At 38.7% G+C, this 22,806-nt stretch overlaps 1 protein-coding gene across 3 annotated transcripts in view; it reads right to left on the bottom strand.

The window, feature by feature from the left end:
- Nucleotides 1-22,806, bottom strand: part of LOC142141514 (serine/threonine-protein phosphatase 2A regulatory subunit B'' subunit beta-like) — an 86,755-nt gene that overhangs the window by 38,683 nt on the left and 25,266 nt on the right. Inside the window, exon 1 of one of the 3 annotated variants that reach the window (XM_075200063.1) lies at nt 8,044-8,668. The exons of the other annotated variants lie outside the window; for them this stretch is intronic. Coding sequence (XP_075056164.1) covers nt 8,044-8,190 — 147 coding nt within the window. The 5' untranslated portion in view covers nt 8,191-8,668. Of the gene's footprint in view, nt 1-8,043; nt 8,669-22,806 lie in introns of those variants that run through there. 3 annotated transcript variants of the gene reach the window in all.

The raw sequence follows: 22,806 nt of genomic DNA, 5'->3' as shown, positions 1-22,806 counted from the left end.
TACTTAGAGCGATAAAAATGCTCAATTTCGATAAAGAAAAGGAACCCAACACAGAATTTGAAAACATTGGTATATTTAGGACTTTTCCTCAACAGTATCAATTCCAGACTAAGGTTACACAAGTGTCCTGTGTAAAAATTATGTTGGTAATGGAGATTAGTGGCATTGGCCACTCTACCCTCTTAGTCAGACTAGACGACAGTTTTTCCCACCTGCAGTGTGTGGAAGAATTAAGGGGAAATTATACTAAAACAGTATTTTAAAAGGCTTGTTCTTTAATACATTAATACAGAATCTAATGTGCTGTCTGACTGCAAATAAACTGGTTTTGGAACTTATCCAAACATGTGTTGAAGTTTCAGACATGAATATTAAATTATTGAACATGAGGCTATAATAGTTTCTCTTATTAAAATAGCATACATAAACTTAATGTCAACAAGTCTACTAGAAGTATATTACAAGAATACTTTCAGAGCCTTAAATGACTGACAGGATAGTAGCTTGTAGTGAGGTAGATAGTAGATACCAAGGTTATGCAATGTCAAACATCTCAACTCTTCCCATGGGATGCATTAAAATACTGGATCACATAAATAACTTCTGGTATAAATTTATTTAAAGGAATTAGCGCAGGGCGCTTATTTATATAATTGCACAAGCACTTATGTTTGATATTGTGTATATGTTGACATAGGAAATCGTTATTTCTGAAACCAGGGTAGAAAATTTGTCTGTTTAACCTTTCTCGAGAAACTGCATTATGTCCGATGTATATATCTGATACAATGAGCCTTTGTTTACACACCCTTTGGTGTATTGTGATGTGTGGAATTGGCTTGTTTCGGTTTGTGCTGTTCTGTGGGAATGTGTATTCTACGACTGTCTGATAAATTTATACATGTCAGTTAGACCTTTTGACTTGCTAGTATGTATCCTGCCTCTGAAATAAGACACAGGATATCACAGCAAGGTTTAAGAATTTCATAGCGAAGTGTAAATATTATTGGCTTTGAAATGCATCTGAAACCATGTTTGGGTAAACAGGTTATATCCTGATGCTAAAAATAGTTTGTCTAAACTGTATAAAAGGCACTAGCTTGCATTGGAAAGTAGTTCTTCTGATTTTCATCTGACCTGATCACTGGTACCTTCAACCAGTGTGAGAGCAAATAAACATCACTTGCTTCAAAGACCTGCTTGAAAAAATCTTCAGTATTGCTGCATTCCTGTGACCTGCAGATTAGACCCTAAATCTAATCCATTCTCCGGCTGTCTCTGAGGTTTGGACCCAAGCTTTTTGGTACCACTGCTCTGCCTGCTACCCATGCAGCCCTGGTCAGTGTGATAGGCCAGGGGGGATCCATCCACAGCATCCCTGATCCATAGTAAGAGGCCAGGAGCACCAGCCCAGGTACACCAGCAATGAGATACGCTCGCAGCATCAGTTACCCAGAAGAAACCTGATTCTGGATGCCGGTAAGGAGTCCAGAGGTAGCAGCCCTTTTAAGCCGCTCCTACTGCGGCAAGAGGGCGCATTTGGTATAACAAAAGGAAACAGTGGCAAAGCAAGCCCAGACGGTTCCCAGCAACAACAGACAGGGTGGCATGCGCGGTCCACCCTGTCACAAATAAAATAAAAAAAATATTATATATATATATATATATATATATATATATATATACATATACATATACACATATACACACACACATACATACACACTATTAAAGTAATTCTATCGTTTCAAAATAAGCATTGCCCAATCAATTGTATGTGTTTCCAAAGCACAAAGTGATTTATTTTAGCAGATGTAAATAGTCAACAATTCAATACATTATTATATTATGATAAAGTACAGTACAGCACAGCCAATACCAAAAGATAAGTACATACCAATGCTATCGCATGCGCTCGTTGCGCACCCACGGGACCCGGTGGACAGTATATCTGTTAGAATACTGTGTCAGAGTTGACTGAGGGCCAGGGTGTGTGCAGCTATGATTATATACAGTACAGTGTTACACTTGAACAATAGAGATGACGTAGATTGTTTCTATAGGTCCAGACGTTGGGTGGGTCCAGGGTAAACAGATCATAGGTTGATTCAATCTAAGGAATCCAAAGGCGGGGGTCGTCTCTCCAGGGGGGTCTGCTCCTTTCATAGCCAGCATCATACAAAGGATTATTCCCTACCTAATATCAATAACTAAAGTATGCAATGTGCAATCTTTTCGCCGACTGCACCGGACAGCTGCTAATGAATAGGGTTTCAGTATGATACCAGACATGCCACCTTTCCCACAACCTGAACCATATATATCACTGAAGTGTACGTATAATCATTAGAATATATATATATATATATATATATATATATATATATATACACACACACATATACATACATACATACATATACATACATACACACACACTACTAATAAACCAAATATTATCTGCTCATAAATTACAGTGTAACGAAACCAATATGAATATGAATTATATAAATAAATGTTGTAATGTGAGTGTGCGTGCATATTTTACCGTGCGATCGCATCATGCCACGTGTTACGTGGCATACACTTCGCAATCGCACGACGAAACCAATATACTTTCGTTCATCCAATTATACGACTTCGACAACACACACACACATACATACACACATACATACACACACACACACACACACACACACGATTGGAAAACAGAAAGGGACAGATTCGTCCATTTAGTCTTTCCATTTTAAGTGAACATTATGTGGAGCCTTTTCAGATTGGATAATCTTGTATTTAAGAAGCAGACAGGACAGCTTACACAGCACTTAACATTGAAAAAGAATATTATTCTCACCCATGGGATGGCGTGGAGTAAATACCATTAAAACAAATTGGACCTTAACACTGCTGTAAGCAGTCAAATAAAGCAGCAATTCCACATAAAAGATTTATTTATTGTATTCAAAGAGCGTTTAATGTACATTTTAAGCATGCATCATATTTTTTTTGCTGTCCTTCTACAAATCATTAATTTAATTCCAAAATCACTAAGGAATTTGTAAAATACGGCTGCCATTTACATAGACACAGGCTCACAACTCTCAGCATATCATGTGAAAGCAGAGGGAGAGGAGGAAGGGGAGGATTTTACAGTATACAGAGCAGACAAAGGCACATTCCAAACCCTCTTTACTCACTACATCATGTGCCATTATGGTGTTTGCCATGGTAGTCTGACGCTGCAGAATTAGAAATCATTAATAGGAGCCTGTAAAAAAAACGCACTTAAAAAGGGTAAATACAAACCTTACTCTCCTAGCCTGCCACAGTGATTGATGTCTAAAAACCACCTAATACAGCAGTGCTTTAACAACAACATGCAGACATTGGGAGCAATATTATAAGCCAATAAATGGCAATTCTAGCAACATACTGGGATACATTTATAAAAACAGGCATAAGGGCAGACAGAAAATGGAGCCAAAATGTGACTCAAGGGAGGCAAGACTGCAAACCACTGATGCTATTTAAATAAGCCAATTGCTGGACATTCACAAATTATAAAACATTAATTTGCATTTGATTAAGAACATAAAAGTTTATAAAGCCAAATAACCTCACGTTTACAATATTTTGCACAGCATGAGGCAGCACTCAACAAGGAACACCAAGGACACAATTTAGAGCAGAGTTTCACAAAAACTACTGGATTACATAATTAACCGAAATGAAATAAAAAATAAAAAAAAACAGCGAACGTCGTACTTCATTGCCATCTTTTAGGGTATATACTAAATGCAACCCATTTTTTGTGAAAAGCATTAACCTTGTATATAAAATCAAACAATCTTATATTTAAACTAAAGAGCTGAATCTCAGCTGCCAAAAACATTAAAGAAATTAAAATATATATATATATATATATATATATATATATATATAGGATAAATGGTTTGTTAGAGTGCTTGTTCATACAACTGCATTCTAAAATTTAAGAACATGGCATTAAAGAAAAGTATTTTTCCCTTTGCAATCTGGCTGGACCGAAAAAAACTACATGTAGCACTTACCCTCATGTATCAAACTCCCATTATCCCATAAATTGGAAGGCCTTCTTACCTGTCTATTACCCAGTATTATATTACTGTGTTTGTTCCCAATTGTAAAGTGCTACGCAATTTGCTGGCACTATATAAATAAATGTTGATTATGATGGCATAACCTATTTTTTATGCATTAGAACATGCTACCAATACAATAAATTGTATTAGTAAAAATAAGTTTAAAGAAAAAAGTCACCACACATTCGTTTTCATGTATTTTTGCCATTTTCCAAACACCCATGTCTATAGTTGCTCAAAACATGAAAACCTAAGTTCTTCATAGGCACATAGTTAATGGGCCCAGGCATCTGACACTAATATGCAATGCGTAAAAAATCCCAGATTGCTTTCATATAACCCTTTACTTCCAGGAACTTATGTTGTCAGCACCAAAGGTGCAGACAAGATATAAGACAGATTAATGGGCATATAGGACTAGTGGAGAAACATAGTAGATAAAGTTGGCAGCGAACTATAGGATAGATTGGATGAGACAAGGGCAGACATAAAGGCAAAGGGTATATGCAAGGGAGGAGCATGCAGAGAAAATATTAGACTAGGGCTAGAGGGTTAAGGAAATAAAGGAAGTAGTGAGGACAGGAACATGAGGACAAGACAGACATGGGGAACTGAAGGAGGAACATTAGGTAAAGCGAGTACGAATGGTGCAAAATAAGGAAAAACATAGGTATTCAATAGAGACCACTAAGCTGTGAAAATAGAATAAAAAGTAATGGAACCTGCCCTACACGCACGTGTGGGTCTCCCACAGCAATAGAAACGAGTAGATAATGCCTGAAAATTGGCTAGCAATGAGGTGGCCGCTTTCTGTGTTTGTATTCTGTGAAGTGTTAATGTATGTGGTGACTTTTTACAGCATGGCAACATAAAGGGTGAGACAAAGGCAGAAATGCACTTGCGTTACAAGGGAGAATGGAAGTAGACTAGCACTTAAGTGCTTGTCGCATTACTTCAGGCTGCCTATGTCCCCTCTGCCAATGCACACCATGTAACTATTAGTATGCATAGCTGTTAAACTTTTTATTGACATGTGTAATATATATATATATATATATATATATATATATATATATACACACATATACACACACACACATACATATATACATACATACTGTACATAAAATTTCAGTGTAAAAACAAATACATTTGTAAACTTCTGATACAGTCATGTGTTTGAAAAGATCGTATAATTATCACTATAATGCGCTGCATATTTTTAACTGAAAAAGATTGTTTGAAAAACACAGGATCATGGATGTTTTATAGTTTTAATCACCCCTTATTTATATTTGTAGTAATGGATGCTGGGGCACAATGATCCACCATAGATTGATTGTTGATTACACATACTTACTTATATATGTATAAAATTGTTTTGCATGTAGCAATCTCTAATACCAGAAGTGAAATGTGCAGTCAGTTGTTTATACTCCACATGCAGTTTCATGTAAAAGACAATACCACAAGTGACTTCTTGTCACATTTAGATCATGAGTCATCTCTGAACAGAGCACTTTTCATTTCGGTTTTCCCTCTAGTGTCAAGCTACAGACCTCCCTGTAAGGCAGGGATTCTCAACTCCACTCAGTTTGGAGTTCATATTACTGTAAACATGGGAGTCTGCTTTAGGACAAGATTATTTTCTGTTTTATTTCCATCACTATCACAGGCTTCAAGTACATTATTACAATATCACTGCTAGAAACTTGAACAAAATATTCTAACACAATAGTATATTAATTGGTATCACACAATGAAAAGTTACACCCAAATAGTCCAAAAATATATAGGTCTATACAGAGACTTTTTGATAGGTTTTCACTTCATATGAATTTCAGTATTGCCTTCAAGAGTGTTCATGCTCATTAAAAACGTACTGGATTTCTATGGACGTGCTAATTAAGTGCATAGTACACAAGGCAACAAGAAGGGCCCAGAGAACACACAGTGTATGATCTGTTAAAAGAGGATAAGTACAAGGTCATGTCTTATGCATTTTTCAGGGACTAAACTAGCAAACTAATGTGTGGGTTGCTAGCAGCTATAAAACTAAGTTTACATTAAGGGGAAGAATTACTATAGGAGAAACAATAATATACTAAGAGCTAGGGCTCTATTTATCAAAATATTTCTAAATTGAAGATTTTCTATAACTGCCACGAAAATCTTCAGCTGCGCAATTCATTATTAAAATATAGCTGGGGCAGCTGAGCAATGCACAGTTTCCAGGCAACACTGGTTGGCAGTAGTAAGAGGAGTCTCACCACTTTACCAGGCCAGTGCAGGGTCAAACTGAGCATGTGGACTGAACTGGACGCCTGTAATTGGGCTTCTGTTGAGACTCAATTTAAAAAAAAAAAAAAAAATGAAAGTTACTAAAATCAAAAACCCAACAAAATAAAAAAATTAACAAAAAAAATTAAGTTTTAATTTTAATAAAGCATTTTTCCCTGTCTCAAGCATCTTTTATCACCTTCCTGAGATGGAGGTAGCAATTGGAGGACAGCAGCAGAACTTGTACCACTGCTATCCTTTATAAATAGGCTTCCCCATGCTTTCAGTGGAGAGGCTTCGCTGGAAGATACTGATAGCTGGCAAAAGCTATAACCGGCAAGGAAGCTTGTTAAATAGGGAAAAACAAAAACAACCATTTTCACCAGATTTAAGGCTTTTCCTTATTGTTAGGGGGGAATTAAATTGGCCGCGTTACTTATTCAAGTAATGCGGCCTGCGCACCATTACGGTAATAGTACGCATAAATACCATTACGCTAGTTTTAACGCTGGGTTAAACTTACCATAGTAACGGTGATAGCTTTAACGCAGCGGTACTTTGGGGGAATTGAATTCCCCCCATAGGTGGGAACGCGGCCAATTCAATTCCCCTCCCATAGGGGAGAGGAGGGGAATTCAATTCACCGCATTACTTGAAGTAACGCGGCCTGTGCACTATTAGCGTTATTACGGTAATAGTGCACGTAAATACCGTTATTACTGTAGTTTTAACGCTGGCTTTTTGCTTACAACTCACTGAGCTGCGAGCAGAAAGCCAGCTTAATATTACCTCAATAACGGTAATAGTTTTTACGCGGCGGTACTTCGGAGGGAATTAAATTCCACTCCCAAGTTTATTTTAGTTATGTATATATTGTAACTTGTTTTAGGATTAAAAAAAACAAAAACCCACAAAACTAGAAGAACTCAATTTTCCCAAGAAGGATACATACATATTATGTAAAGATGGAGATATATCTCAGAAACAGAAACATACATATACAAACATAAAAAAAAAAAAGAATCTGCTGAAGACATAATCAGTCTTTAGAACAATTCTATATTATGTGAGCAGATCATATATTTGCTAGATATCTAGACAAATTATTGTGCTTTTCACATTTCATCAAATGAATGTTTTGAGAGTTTTACATCTGAGAAAAAGAAAAAAAAAAGTCCACTTTGCTAGCGCTCAATATACAATTGCACTAGTGTTCACTGCAGGGCTGCCATATATACATAAAGAAAGCAGAAAGCATGCCTGAGACAACTGGTAGGTTTAAAAATGTCAAACTGACCACAGACAAGAAACACAGTTGCTGAACACACAAAACACAAAGATAGGGACAATCATTAAATAGCTCAAAATGTATTTTAGTGCCTAAAGAACTTAAACATAAGCATGAGTTTTAAAAGACAGCAAAGCAGCACAATGGTTACACAGGCATTTGGTTATCTATAAACAGTTAAATATTTTTTAACCCCCAAAATATATAATTCATATAAAACATGGAAACACCATAAACATTGATGCAGTAATTTAATTACAAACACAGTATAAAAAGGCCGTCATGCATGACTGAAACTGGAAAAGTTTGCTGTGAAACTAAACAAAATGCTTCACAAATAAATAAGCCAACCTGAATCTGCTGAAAAGCTTTAAGTCTTTTCTTAAATCTTGAAGGCAAAACAAAATCACATCCACGAGCCAACAAAGCCAATTCCTTTCTAAGGTCTGGGTCTTGCCTCAAAGAGATTTCTTTTATCCTCATACTTCCAGATTTCATATAAAATGTATGCTGAAAAGTTTTCCAAAAAGAGAAAGAATCCTTTTGTTTCCAAATCGACAACCTGCAGCAGAGAAGACCAGTTTATTTGGCAGCTTGCAGAGGCGATACAGCTACACTCTCCAGCTCCATACATTGACAGAAACAAGCCAGATAGCTAGGGGAAGACTGCCTGTACAGTCACTGAGGGGGACTGCCCTTTACAAAAGACATTCCAGAGACTCTGCTCTCACCAAGCAACAGGTTGATTCTTTCCATACAGTATTAGAGAGGGTAAAGGAGTTCGCAAAAACAGAATGGGGGTGGGGAATTAGGAAGAGTGCAACATAGACAAAATTGGTAGCAGAGGTGTAATTTCCTGCTGTCTTCCCAGTTTGCCAAACACCAATGGAAGTGCTGTGTGAATGAAGTGCCCAGGACTGTCAACAGGCGCTCACTAGTGCATTTACATTCCAGCTCCCTTGAATGTGGCCTCTATCACATCAGCAAATATGTAGCAACTGATAAACCAGAGAGAGAGACAGAAGAGGCATTCAATCAGCAAAATCTAGCCCTGCAAAGCACAGTGATTCTCATTGATGGCATACTGATCTGGTTCAGATAGTAACACATTAACTAGTCTGAAGCAATCAATATACATTTAAAACTGCATGTCAAAACAAACCTTCACGGGACATGTGTTACATGTGAGTGTTAATAAAAAAAAAAAAAAGTACTAAAGTATATAAAAACAAATGATAAAAAACTATCCCCAGCTGCAGTGAGAAGTGGTAATTGATTAAATGCCCCTCAGCCAAAAATTCATGAACCACCAACAATACCACAGCTTTAGGAACAGCATTTAATGTCCGTATATAATCTAAGAATAAGTGAAATACAAAGATCTTTACATTTTTCATTTTAAAAACTCAAAAGTTTGGTACGGACAGATAATGGCAGATTACACTGCAATTACTTGCTTGCAATAAGCAATGCAATGAAAAGTGGTTCTTAAAGAAAATACCCTAATAAAAGCTAAATAAAACACATCAGGGTCACTCCAAATCAACACAGGGTTTCAAACGGACCACTTCAGATTCTAATGAAATTTGTCACAATGAATGCTGTCATGGAGTTATACGCATTTAAAGTTTCACTTTTTTTTTTTTAACAAAAAATTTGCTTTACATTTTTTTTTTTAGATTGCATTTGTAGATCACCTGATTGAGCTAGAGAGTTGGGCAAGGTCCTATTTTATGGGCTTTTATATGATATAACAAAGCGGTATGTTTCAATAAAAAATAAAAATTTAATTCTCAAAAAGCCATATTTTTACATTTTTTAAAAAACATCCCAAAAATTGTTCACTCTGTTAATAAATCCCCAAAGTTTTATTTTGGGATCATGATGTGATCATTTGCTACAAGAGCTTTGACTTTGGACTGTTTGTTAAAATAATGAAAATGAGAACTATCTAGGCCTCTTCATTACCATTATCTCTTTAAACAATTGCTTTGATGTATATTATGTACAATGATACAGTATGATAATACTGATATATTTAAAACATGTGATAATTTTATGTCTTTCACATATTATAAGAAAGTTTACTACTAATCATTACCATTTGGCACTGCTGCTTTGGATGGATGGTGCTACTTGATGGGTTGGAACTGCCTGAAGGCTTCATTTGCTTTTAGTATTTCAATTTTAAAAAGGGTGTACATTTGACCTTTTGGACTTAACAGATTCACCTTACACAGAACATCTACCACAGTAATCCATAAAACATCCGGCTTCCATGGATATGATAAAGATGGTGATGGACCAGCTGAATGGAGGAATGTCACTTTTACTTCATCGATGTTTTCATCTTTCTCCAGAAGAAATGCGAGTCACCATTTCTTGCCATAGAAAATGAACAATGACCCTATTGCTCTTTTCAAAGTGTCCAAAGTTGTTTTCTGCAGCGGGCTTAAACTTTTGCAACTTTTGGCATTTCAGAAAAAAAAGTTGCACATCCATTCTCAAACAGTTCTCAACCCTTTTTATTACAAGTATGAGTAGCCTTTTTAAATGGATTAAAACAAGGTAACTAACTTTCCTCAATCTTTATTCTTATTTAGGTAGTACAATCAGGTTATGCCAGGGTTTCCCAAACCCAGTCCTCAGGGCTCCCCAACAGTGCAGGTTTTCTGGATCACATCTGACATAATTAGGACCACCTGTGGATATGTTACAATGTGTCAGTCAGTAATGATTACACCGGTGCTGCAGCAAGGAGATATGGAAAACCTGCACTGTTGGGGAGCCCTGAGGACTGGGTTTGGGAAACCTGGGTTATGCTGTAGTGGATGATGTCCAAACTGTACTCACTTCTGCACAGCTGGCCAAACTAAAAGCACTAACAAAAGCATGTCAGCTTGCAGAAAATATAAAATTGTTAACATATACACAGACTCCCGTTATGCATTTGGCATTGGTTTCCAAATCTCCTTAAAATCGTGACAATTTTTTTTTTAACTGCAACAGGTACACCCATTGCTCATGCAGAGGCAGTAAAAGAGTTGATAGCAGCTATACAGTTACCTTCACAAGCTGCTGTTATAAAGTGTCAAGCACATATGACAGGACATGAAGTTCTCAAGGGTAACCATAGAGCAGACATTGCGGCCAAAGCTGTTGCGCAAATGCAAATTAAGACAGAACAAACATATACACTACAGAATGTTTGTTTACCTGATGTACAAACATTGATATTCAAATAAAAAATTGTGATTTCAATCATGAAAACTAACACCACAAAAGAAAAGAATATAGCTGTCTTTATGGAAGCGTTTGGTACTGTATATAATGGATACAGAGCACTTCCGTTGCCAAAGGGCCTATATTGGATTTGTGGTAATAAGGCTTACTCTTGGATCCCATGGGGTGCTACAGGACAATGTGCTTTGTCATGTGTTTCCATATGTTAGGGTTACAAAATAATTGGAACAGTATCCTAGAAATATTCTGTAGAACATGAAATGATTCCTGCAGGGGTGACCTATTTGACTAGCAGAAAAAAAAGGTCGTCGTCAGAAAAAAAAATAAAAAATGATGTATTCAGGTTCAGTGATGGAGAAAGAACCGCAGGTACACTGTTTCCGTTGCCTACAATATATTTGATGGAAACGGCCTTGACCAAGATCATTTATTTAATGGATGACATGGTAGGTGAGGTAGTTGTGGCCATAAATCAGACTATAAAAGAGTGTCCCAAATCACAAAGGTTGCATTACAGAATAGAATGGCTTTGGATCAGATGCTAGCTTCAGAAGGAGGGACCTGTGCACTTGTAGGGCAAGAATGTTGCACTTACAGAAAAGTCAAAGAGGCAGAGGTACATCATGAACTTCTGTCTAAGGTTCAGGAATTACAGAGCAGTTTGAAAGAATTTGGAAGGGAAGGATGGGATCCTTTTGGTTGGCTTGGCAGAGGATTTTCTGCAGTGGTGAGTGGAATTTTACAGTACGTAGTGGTGGGATTGGCGTTTATTGCAATGGTCTATATTGGGTTTTCCTTTGTGCTGTTTAGGGATAAGGAAAATGTTGAAGACAAAGGAGGAGCCAGCTGAACATAATGAAGGGGAATACGTAGGAATGCATGAGTTAGAGGAAAGAAATGAGGACTGGGTTTGGGAAACCTGGGTTATGCTGTAGTGGATGATGTCCAAATTGTACTCACTCTGCACAGCTGGCCAAACTAAAAGCTGGTCAGGGTCAGGCTCAGATGAGTGTAGGATATCATCCACTTTATGATGATATCGTTGTTCCTCAGATAAAATAAGAAATAGTAAGGAATTGGATATCCATATAATATAGTTCAAAAAGTAAATACACCTATGATCCTATATAAGGGCTCCCTAATCTCCGATATGGCAAGTATTGGTGATTAACCTGTCACAACTGCATCTACCCTTTCCTTTGTTGTCTGTCTCCAATAACCTCCTTTAGGATCAAAAAAGGATCATATGATGTGTAAATTGTCATAGTATGTTGCTATACAGCAACAGAGAGGAGTGATATGGATATTCAATTCACACAAAATAGAAGTTGAATTAAAGCTGGTTATAAAATAGTAATAGGATGCGTAAGAGGTAACGAGCTACAATATATATATATATATATATATATATATATATATATATATATACACACACACACACACACACATATATATATATATATATATATATATATATATATACACACACATATATATATATATATATATATATATATATATACATATATACACACACACACACACACACACACACATATTATTGACAAATTATATGATGCTTTATGTATTAGTTTGTGGTTTTAGGGCATAAAATGCTTACAAAAAAGTTATATGAAATTACCATTGTTATAAATTAATTGAATGGTCTGTATTGCGTATACAAAATAAATTTTCTGAAGAGACATCGTTTTTGGATTATTTCTAAAAACTGCCATAACACTTCTCTAAACCAATTAAAAACACCAGCCACTGCTCTTAACCAATTTAAACAGCACAGCAGGCTTGGACTGGGCTGCCGGAGAAATAATTCCCATGAGATTCTGATGAGGGGGTGAGAGGAGCATGCGCTGAGCTCTGATTGGAGGAGCCCATCACATGCTCCTCTGACCAGTGGAAATCAACAGCAACCTAATGGACTGTGCCTTCTCTTCCTGGCCGGGTGAATGAGGTTTCTTCTTGCGAGTACAGTGTTGCTCCCAGTCTGCTGGGTCTCTGCCTCCCAGCAACACTTCTCCAAGTTGCTGTTCCTCCCTGCTCCCAGCACACATTCTCCCAGTTTGATACTCCACTGTAATTAAACACTCTGCTTTTTCAAATGTGACACAAATGGTGCAGGGTCAGGTTAGATTTTGGTGGGCTTATATTAGTGACCAAGGGGCTTTACACTAATTAAAACCCACCCAAACCTAACCTGTTCCTGTAAAGGTGGGACTATTCAACACAATTGAAGTGTCTTTCCACGTAGAGTATCTTTTCACTTAAGTTTACACACCTGCGGAGAAATGGGAGTAGATTCTGTCTGTAAAATCTAGTCCCCCAAACACAACTGAAGAGGAACGTGCATTCCTCTAATGAAGTGAACTGGAAACAAATTTTGTTTTGTTGATTTTTTTCAATGTGTAGTCCCTGAATAAATATTTTTTTCATGAATCACTCAAAACTGAAAGCTCTTGTAGCAGATGATCCCCTCATGATCCCAAAATAAAACTTTGGTGATTTATTAACAGTATGAACAATTTTTAGACGTTTTCAAAAATTTTAAAATATGGCTTGAGAAAAATCTAAATTTTGAACATTTTAAATTTAATATTGATTGAAGCATAATGATGTGTTATATATCTCATAGGAAAGCCCATAAAAATATTCAAAATTAAACATTGCCCAACTCTAGCTCAAAATCAGGTGAGCTACAAAATGTTAACAGCAAGGTTTTCATTAAAAAAATTGCAGCTTTAAAAAAAAAAACTTCAAAACAAGTGCACATAGCCTAACATTTGGGGGTTTTCTTTACACCCATGACAGCATGTAAACCAAATTTAATTGAAATTAGAGAATGCAAGGTAGAATTTTTTCCAAAATTGTGTTGATTTGATGTAGAATAAGCCATCAATAGATAGGGCACAAGAAAAATCAATATTAATCTCATCAAATAAAGCATGTGACAGCGAAGTGTGACAGCAGTATCGCTTGTAAATATTCCATGCATGCAATTACAATTTAGTGCCTGCATCTCAGTTAAGCAGTCTGTCTCCAGGTCAAGTAAAGGAACTGTACTGTCCAAAACAGGTCTATGGCTCAAAATGTAACATCGCAACTAGCACTGGACAATATTATTATTAGCTAGATATTAAAACTTAAGTGGTGGCCACCAAAATTGTTTATATCCTTAAATCTGCTCCTGCATAGGAAGGATGATTCACCAAAAATCATCCTGGCACAGGTGAGCTTGTTCAATCGAAGAAGGGAAGATGAAGATTTAAACTGCTAATGACTACCTTCTCTTCAAGAGATACTTAGGATCTCCACGAACATGTTGCCCCAACACTTTGAGCTTGAGAAGAAGCTGTCAGCACTACACACAGAAATACGGGGAAAACCAAGGGAGAAAAATTCCAAACCTGCTGACACCAGCAATGCAAAGGGCAATGGAACTTCGTGCAGAGAAGCATGAAGAATGTGAAGTGGCTATCCCAAAAAGTCCGAAATGTGAACGGCACAACTGGTCTGTCAAACATATAGAGGCTCTGAATACATACGTCTATTGCCTAAATGTGTGAAGCTAAAATTCCCAAAACATGGTCTTCCACAAAGCATCCTCAACCTAAACACAGAATTAGATCAATTGGCAAACTTCCTTAGGCACACATCAGCATGCACCGGCAGTATTACCGCCTTCCAGATGGTACCTACCAACTTGCCAAGATCAGCAAACTTAATGGCACTCGAGAGGGCAAGACTGGATGAATTCAAAGGCTTTTGGAGAATTTGGAGGAGATGGACTTTGATCCAGACAGTCAGTTGAAAATCTTGTTTCCGATATATGGTTTGGACATTTACCATGGTCATTTACATATCTGTGTGTGTTTAGATGTGTAGAACTGGTCAAGCTACAGAGTGACTGGTCGGAGGATGAGCATTCCATAAATAATATATCTATCTATCTTAGTATTGTGCAAAAGTTTTAGGCAGGTCTGGAAGAAAATGCTGCAAAGTAAGAATGCTTTCAAAAATAGAAGTGTTAATAGTTTATATTTATAAAAAAAAAAAAGCAAAGTGAATGAACAAAAAAGAAATCTAAATCAAATCAATATTTGATGTGACCACCCTTTGCCTTCTAAACAGCATCAATGTATTAATTCTTCTAGACACACTTTTTTGAAGGAACTTGGCAGGGAGGTTGTTCCAAACATTTTGAAGAACTAATCACAGATCTTCTGTGGATGTAGGCTTGCTCAAATCCTTCTCTTCATGTAAACCCAGACAGACTAGATGGTGTGAAGATCAGGGCTCTGTGGGGGCCATATCATCACTTCCAGGACTCCTTGTTCTTCTTTACGCTGAAGATCGTTCTTAATGACATTGGCAGTATGTTTGGGGTCGTTGTCCTGCTGGAGAATAAATTTGGAGCCAATGAGACTCCTCCCTGATGTTATTGCATGATGGATAAGTACCTGCCTGTATTTCTCAGCATTGAGTACACCTTTAATCCTGACCAAATCCCCAATTTCATTTGCTGAAATTCAGCCCCAAACTTGCAAGGAACCTCCACCATGCTTCATTGTTGCCCGCAGACACTCACTATCGTACCACTCTCCAGCCTTCGGCTCAGAACTGGAAGAAATGTTGAACACTTCAAGGAAGTCTTCAACTATGCATGAAAACATAGGAACTGAGGTCCAGATAAATGGCAGCAAGTGCTGTGGACTGATGAATCAAAAGTTGAAACATTTGGCTGTAACAGAAGCGTTTGTTTGCTGAATGGCTGGAGAGTGGCACTATAATGACTGTCTGCAGGCAACAGTAAAGCATGGTTTTGTTAAATGCTGTAGAAAAGATCACTAATAAAATATGTGAAGTTCAACATACCGGAAGTTGTAAAGTATTTGCTTACAAAGGGCCATGGGAGGTCACAATGGATAAATGTCCATGTATGTGTACATCCCATGGGCTAAATCTGCTTCTTAACAAGACGCCACTGCAAACACCTATAGAAGCAAAATAAGTTGTCAAACCTAAGATTACCAATAATGTAACTGCTATATTTAAGCAGGAAGAAAATAATGCAAATATAGTGACTCCCAAATTCGATAGGGTATAGTGGCGAACTAAGCGAAAAATAATGAAGCTCAAAAAAAACCAAAACATAATAATTGATGATCTTAAAGTGCCAAAAATTGTAAAGGAACATGGTACTTGATGTCTTTTCTGTTTTCAGCTACAGGACTACCAGAAGATTCTAAAGCAGTGCACTTCTGTTAAACATTCCTTAAAAGATCCAGTAAAAATCAACTGGTCTTGAGAATCTAAGGGCATCTCTGCTTACAAGTACAGAAGAAGGTAAAGTTAAAGTCAGACTTTATTGACAGACAGCAAGAATATTGTTGCCAATCAATTCTTGCTCCTGCAAATCTTCTGGATCTAATAATCAAAAGGAAAAAAATATAGCATTCCTATGGCATTTAACTTTATTACAAAACAAGCAACATACTAAAAGGAGTCTACGTTGAAGAAATACTTTGAAACATTGCAGAATTCAGAGCATGTTTTGGCGTTTGGTCCAGGAATGTAGTCTAGGGGGTATATGTTTGAACCTCCGATTTCTGTCAGTCGCCTTTACAAGCCAACGGCCACTTTAAATTTTCCCTGCAAAGTAGACGATTTCTGGCGACTTACAGAACATACATATACCCCCTAGACTACATTCCTGGACCAAACGCCCAGGACTCTACCAAGCATCTCTCTCCTACTAAATGGAGTAAAGTCTTTTTTCAGAATTTCAGAAGTTAATATAGAAGCAGATTCTGATGTTGGCAACTCAGAAAATTAGATTGATAAGACGGTAATTCCACATTCGATCACCCCCCTCCCAAAGGGAAATAAAAAAAATAAAGGAAGATGCCACCACTCAGATTACATTTTTTTTTTTTGATAGAATGTCCAAAGAACTATTTCTGCCAAACAACTCAACTGTCTGACCATTAGTTTCTGAAATATTTTTTTTTTCCATGTGTTAAAGGATTTACTAATCGCAGCTTAATTATTCCAGTTTTAAAACTAAACGCCAATACTCTCCTAATTCTCCTGGATCTCTCGGCTGCATTTGACACCGTTGACCACTCTCCTCATACAAACGCTGCAATCCCTAGGTCTTCAAGACACTGTTCTATCCTGGTTCTCATCCTACCTTTCTAATCGCTCTTTCACTGTTAATTTATGGGGGGCCACTTCTGCTCCGCTTCCTTTATCAGTTAGAGTACCGCAAGGCTCAGTGCCAAGTCCTCTGCTGTTCTCTTGGAAATCTAATAAGTTGCTTTGGATTTCAGAATCTCTATGCCGATGATACCCAAATTTATCTATCCTCTCTTGATCTCTCGACATCTGTGTTGTCCCGTGTAACGGACTGTCTTTCTGCCATTTCATCTTGGATGTCCTCTCGCCAACTCACATTTAGGGGCATATTCAATTGTTACGAATCCCTGCGGCGTTAAAGCTATTACGGTAATAGTAAGCTGGATTTCGGCTCGCGCTCAGGGAGCTGCGAGCTGAAATCCAGTGAGAAAACTACCATAACAACGGTATTTACGCGTACTATTACCGTAATGATGGTAATAGTGCGTGCGCCGCAAGATTTTTGGCGTTTCCGCCAACAATTGAATATACCCCTTAAACTTTCTAAAACAGAGTTAATAATATTCCCACCCACCAACAAGCGCATACCTGACATTTATATCGCTGTTGATAACATGACCATAAATCCCACCCCACAAGCTCGCTGCCTAGGTGTAATCCTTGACTCACACCTATCCTTTGTTCCCCACATTGACTCTATATCTAAATCATGTTACATACATCTAAAAAACATTTCCATAATTCGCACATCTCACGCAAGACACTGCAAAAACCTTAATTCATGCACTTTTCTCCTGCATTGACTATTGCAATTCCGTCCTTACTGGTCTTCCCCAAAACAGACTAAAACCCCTACAATCTATTTTGCATGCTGTGGCAAGATTGATTTTCCTTGCAAATCGTTATTCCTCTGTTGAATCATTCTGTATGTCTCTACACTGGTTGCCTGTTTTCTACAGAATCCAATATAAAATACTTTTACTAACCTACAAGGCCATCAACAAAGCTGCACCAACATACATCTCCTCTCTTGTCCCAAAATATCTTCCAACTCGCCATCTCCGTTCTGCACTAGATCTGCATCTCTCATCCACACTCATTACATCCTCCCATTCCCGGTTACAGGACTTTTTTCGGGTGGCACCCACTCTATGGAATTCTCTCCCTCGCACAATAAGACTCTCCTCTGGTCTACAAACTTTCAAGCGTTCTCTGAAAACCCACCTCTTCAGACAAGCTTACAATATTCCTCAACCACTCTCTTAACCTCACTACATTACCCTATTACCACCCGTTACACAATTTCACACAAGACAACTACCCCTTGATCAACATTGTTGTGTGACAGGATCATTTAGCTTATGAGTCACTTTTACCTTTGCAGTCTGGCTGGGCCGAAATGCAAAATGTAGACTTAACCTCATGTGTCAAACTCCCATTGTCCCATAGATTGTAAGCTTGCGAGTAGGGCCTTCTCACCTTTGTGTCCGTTTTACACAGTTTATTAGTTTGCTATGTTTGTCCCCAATTGTAAAGCGCTACAGAATATGTTGGCGCTATATAAATGATGATGATGATTTTAAGTATCATGTGCTTATAAAGTAATTACCACGAAATTTGGAACCTCGGTAACTTTTCCTTCCTCACTTAATCAACTAGTTATTATCTTTTAATTCATAAGTCATTGGAAAATTTCCACAGCATCATACATGAAATTTATAGTCGTATACAACAGACACCAATGATCCATAATATATTACAAAATACATGCTTAAACTAAACAGGATTATACAAAGACCAGGCATCTACTAACAGATTACACAGATAACTTGGTAATGCTGATCAAGTTATTTACAGGACAATGAGTAAGAGTGATGGTAATGTCTAATGTGCCGTAGAATAGAGGACTAGGGAAGCAGACATATAGCAACAGAGGGTGATGCAACAGTAGAAGAACACAAGGAAAGAGGGGCCTGCTTGTGAAAGGTTACAGTGGGGAGAGTGGATAAGCCAGAAGAGGCAAAGGAGTTTGGAGGAGAGATCATAGGTTTTAATAAAGAAATGAGGTTTAAAAGAATACTTCAAGCCTTGTAGGTTATAAAGACTAACCTGATAGGGTGTGCAAGAGTGTTCTACAGATGAGTAGCCACCCAGTCGAAGTCTGGAGGGAGAAGTGCTGTAGTGAGGCAGCGTCTGTTGGCAGAGTGGAGTGGGTGGGGAGTATTGTGAGCTGAGACTGAAGATGGAGGGGGGAGGCATATGAGAAGTTTAAATTGAATTCTATAGGAAACAGGGAGCCAGTGTTGCAGCAGGCAGAGAGGGACAGCAGAGAACAGAGCGGAAGGGAAAAGAAATAAGGCGGGAAGCGGCGCTGAGAATAGAGTGAAGAGGTAAAGGCAGGATTTGTCTAGCCAGAGAGGAGGATGTTACAGTAATCAAGGCAAGAGATTATGTAATGAAAGTAACGCAGCCTACGCACTATTACCGCTACTACTGCAATTTCAATACTGATTTTTGCTCGTGGCTCATGTTAAAATTACCGTACTAATGATAATAGTGCGCAGAGTGCATTACTTTCAAAAATAACGTGGCCAATTGAATTTCCACCAAAATATTAAATTTCAGAAAGCACTGGGATATCTAAGATGAGATGGTAGAGAGACAGCAGGAAACAAGAGATGAGGGAAGGAGAAATCACAGGATAGAAAGATTTGGGTGTCAACAGCATAACAATGGTACTGGTGGCTAAAAGAGCTGACGAGGACACTGTGAAAGAAGATGTTGAGGGGTCAAATTTCCACAGTCCTTTCCCCACCCTGGGCAAAGCCCTGGCTCTATCCCACTTAACCACTGGTGGGTGCTGGATCAAGAGGTTGAAGGGAAAGTGGAGATGAGCTGTGCTTCCACAGAAGGTCCCCTACTGGGTTCCAGACAAAATGTCTGGTCTAGTCATGATGAGAACAATGGATACTAACTGGCCTTCCCCCTCACCTGTATCCTGCAATCTGATCCTTACCCATAACCCACATGACTTCACTTTAAGCACAATAAACAACACCTTCACTGCCATAATAATAATATACATATTTACAATGAGCTAAAATGTCCTCTTATCCACGTTTAATTAGACACTGCAGTTGTACTCTGGTGAGCTGGGAAACAAAAACTGGGCTATAAAAAGTACATGCTATAATCCACATTTTGTGAGAAACAAGGGACAGGCTGGTTAAGGTGTTATCAAAGTCGTTTCATCACAGGCAGCAAGAAGGTTGAGAAGAATGAGAAGGGAGGTGTGCCCCAGGATTTAGTGGAAAGAAAGTAATTAAGTTAGTGAGGGTGTTTTGAGTGGAGGGAGTGAAAGTCAGATTAAAGTGGCTAGCAAACAGGTCAAACTTCTATAACTATTAGCTATGCTTCACTGTAAAAACTTAGTTGACAGCAATATTGTGTACATAATATTTGCATAAAAGTCTACATTTATATAGTTTTGATGTGGAGGCAACTTGTTTTTACTGTTGCTACTTCATTATGCTACAAATAGGTACTTCATATTCTTACTAATTAGACTTTATTTCCAATAACCCATGTCAGCATAGTCCAACTTATCCAAAAAAAGTATTAAGAAAACAGAAAAAGGAACTGTTGTACTAGATCAAGCTTCATTTGTATAGATCATACCAGATCTACTTCAAGTTAAGTATAGTTGTTAGGAACCCCTCCAGCCACCACAACACAACCCGGAATCTACTCTGCCAGTCAGGTGTTCACTGGAGCCCCTGATGGTGGGGACAGACTGGGCTGCAGACTGACAGAGGGTCGTGAAGAGTGTACCGGCTGGGGAGAACCCAGGCAAGCGGAGTCAGGTCCACGCAGAGGTCAAGGGCCGGCAGCAGACAGCGGTATCAGTAAACAAGCTGAAGTCAGGGGTCACAGGCGGATAGCAGAAACGGTAAACAGGCCAGGGATCAGGGTCACAGGATACACAAGCGGAGTCAGTTCAAAGCCAAAGGTCATACACGGTAAATCAGAAGTGGTCTCAGAAGACTAGAGCAGGAACAAGCAGGTCAGCAGACTGGAGCACAGAAGCTATAACCGGCAATGATGAAGCAGACCTCATTGCCTTAAGTACTAATGGCCACCAATCAGAGCCTAGCTCTGAATTTAGATACAGCCCCCTGCCTAGCTAATGAGCAGGATAATCAGCCCGCAGGCTAGAATCTATGATGAGCGCATGCGCCCAGCTTCCTCATCGCCGGGACGTAGCGCTGAGGCGTCTGCCCGTTGCCCCGGCAACGGCCGGGTTATGGCCGGAAATGAAGTCCCGGTCGCCATAGCGACGGCCGGGACACAGGTGAGAGTCGCGGCGGCTGGGCACCGCCGCGGCTCGTAACAATAGTTTATGGAAAGGTTAAGCAATTAAGAACATAAGAAATGTAGGTAATTGTCCAAATACTGTTATCAATGTCAAACAAAATAAGTTCAGAACACAATTACAAAACAACTTTGATACCAGGAATAGTACAGAAAAGATTATGGATAACAAGCCTTTATAGGCTGTGCAGTACTGTAATTCATTAACTGAAGCTTACATGCACACTGATCGGGCACAAAATAAAATCACTGATAAGTGAAGTGAATAACATTGATCATTTCACTACAATGGCATCTGTCAAGGGGTGGAATATATTAGGCAGCAAGTGAACAGTTAGTTCTTGAGGTTGACGTATTGCAAGCATGAAAAATGGACAAGTGTAGGGAGCTAAACGACTGACGAAAGCCAAATTGTGATGGCTAGATGACTGGGTCAGAGCTCCTCCAAAACAGGTCTTGTGGGGGTGTTCCTGATATGCAGTGGCTAGTACCTACCAAAAGTGGTCCAAGGAAGGATAACCAGTGAACTTGCAAGAGGGTCATGTTCGCTCAGGGCTCATTGATGCGCATGGGGAGCGAAGGCTAGCTCACCTGGGTCCAATCACACAGAAGAGCTATTGTAGAACAAAATGCCGAAAAAGTAAATGTTATCTATGATAGAAAGGTGTCAGAACACACAGTGCATTGCATGCGTATGGGGCTGTGTAGCCGCAGACTGGTCAGAGTGCTCATGCTGACGCGTGTCCACTAGTTACAGAGCCTACAATGGGCACATGAGCATCATGAAGCAATGGAAGAAGGTGATCTAGTGTGACAAATCATGTTTTATTTTACACCACGTGGACATCTGGGTGCGCGTGTATCGTTTACCTAGGGAAGACATGGCACCAAGTAGGCAAGTCGGCGGAGGCAGCGTGATGTTCTGGGCAATGTTCTTCTGGGAAAGCTTGGGTCCTGGCATTCATGTGGGTGTTACTTTGACCTTCCTAAACATTGTTGCTGACCAATTAAACACCTTCATGGCAACGGAATTCTGTGATGGCAGTGGCCTCTTACACCAGGATAATGCGCCCTGCCACACTACAAAGACTATTCAGGAATGGTTTGGCAAGACAGAGTTCAAGATGTTAACTTGGCCTCTGAATTCCCCAGATCTCAATCTGATCGAGGATCTGTGGGATTGTGCTGAAAAAATACGTTTGAGTCATGGAGGCCTACCCTCCCAACTTAAAGGATCTGCTGCTAACATTTTGGTGTCAGATACCAACACAGGACACTTTCAGAGGTCTTGTGGAGTCCAGGCCTCGATAAGTCAGAGCTGTTTTGGCAGCACGAGGGGGCCTACACAAT

Source organism: Mixophyes fleayi, chromosome 2, assembly GCF_038048845.1.
Source record: "Mixophyes fleayi isolate aMixFle1 chromosome 2, aMixFle1.hap1, whole genome shotgun sequence".
Lineage (NCBI taxonomy): Eukaryota > Metazoa > Chordata > Amphibia > Anura > Limnodynastidae > Mixophyes > Mixophyes fleayi.
The sequence above is the reverse complement of the archived record's forward strand: the minus strand, read 5'-3'. Positions and strand labels throughout refer to the sequence as shown.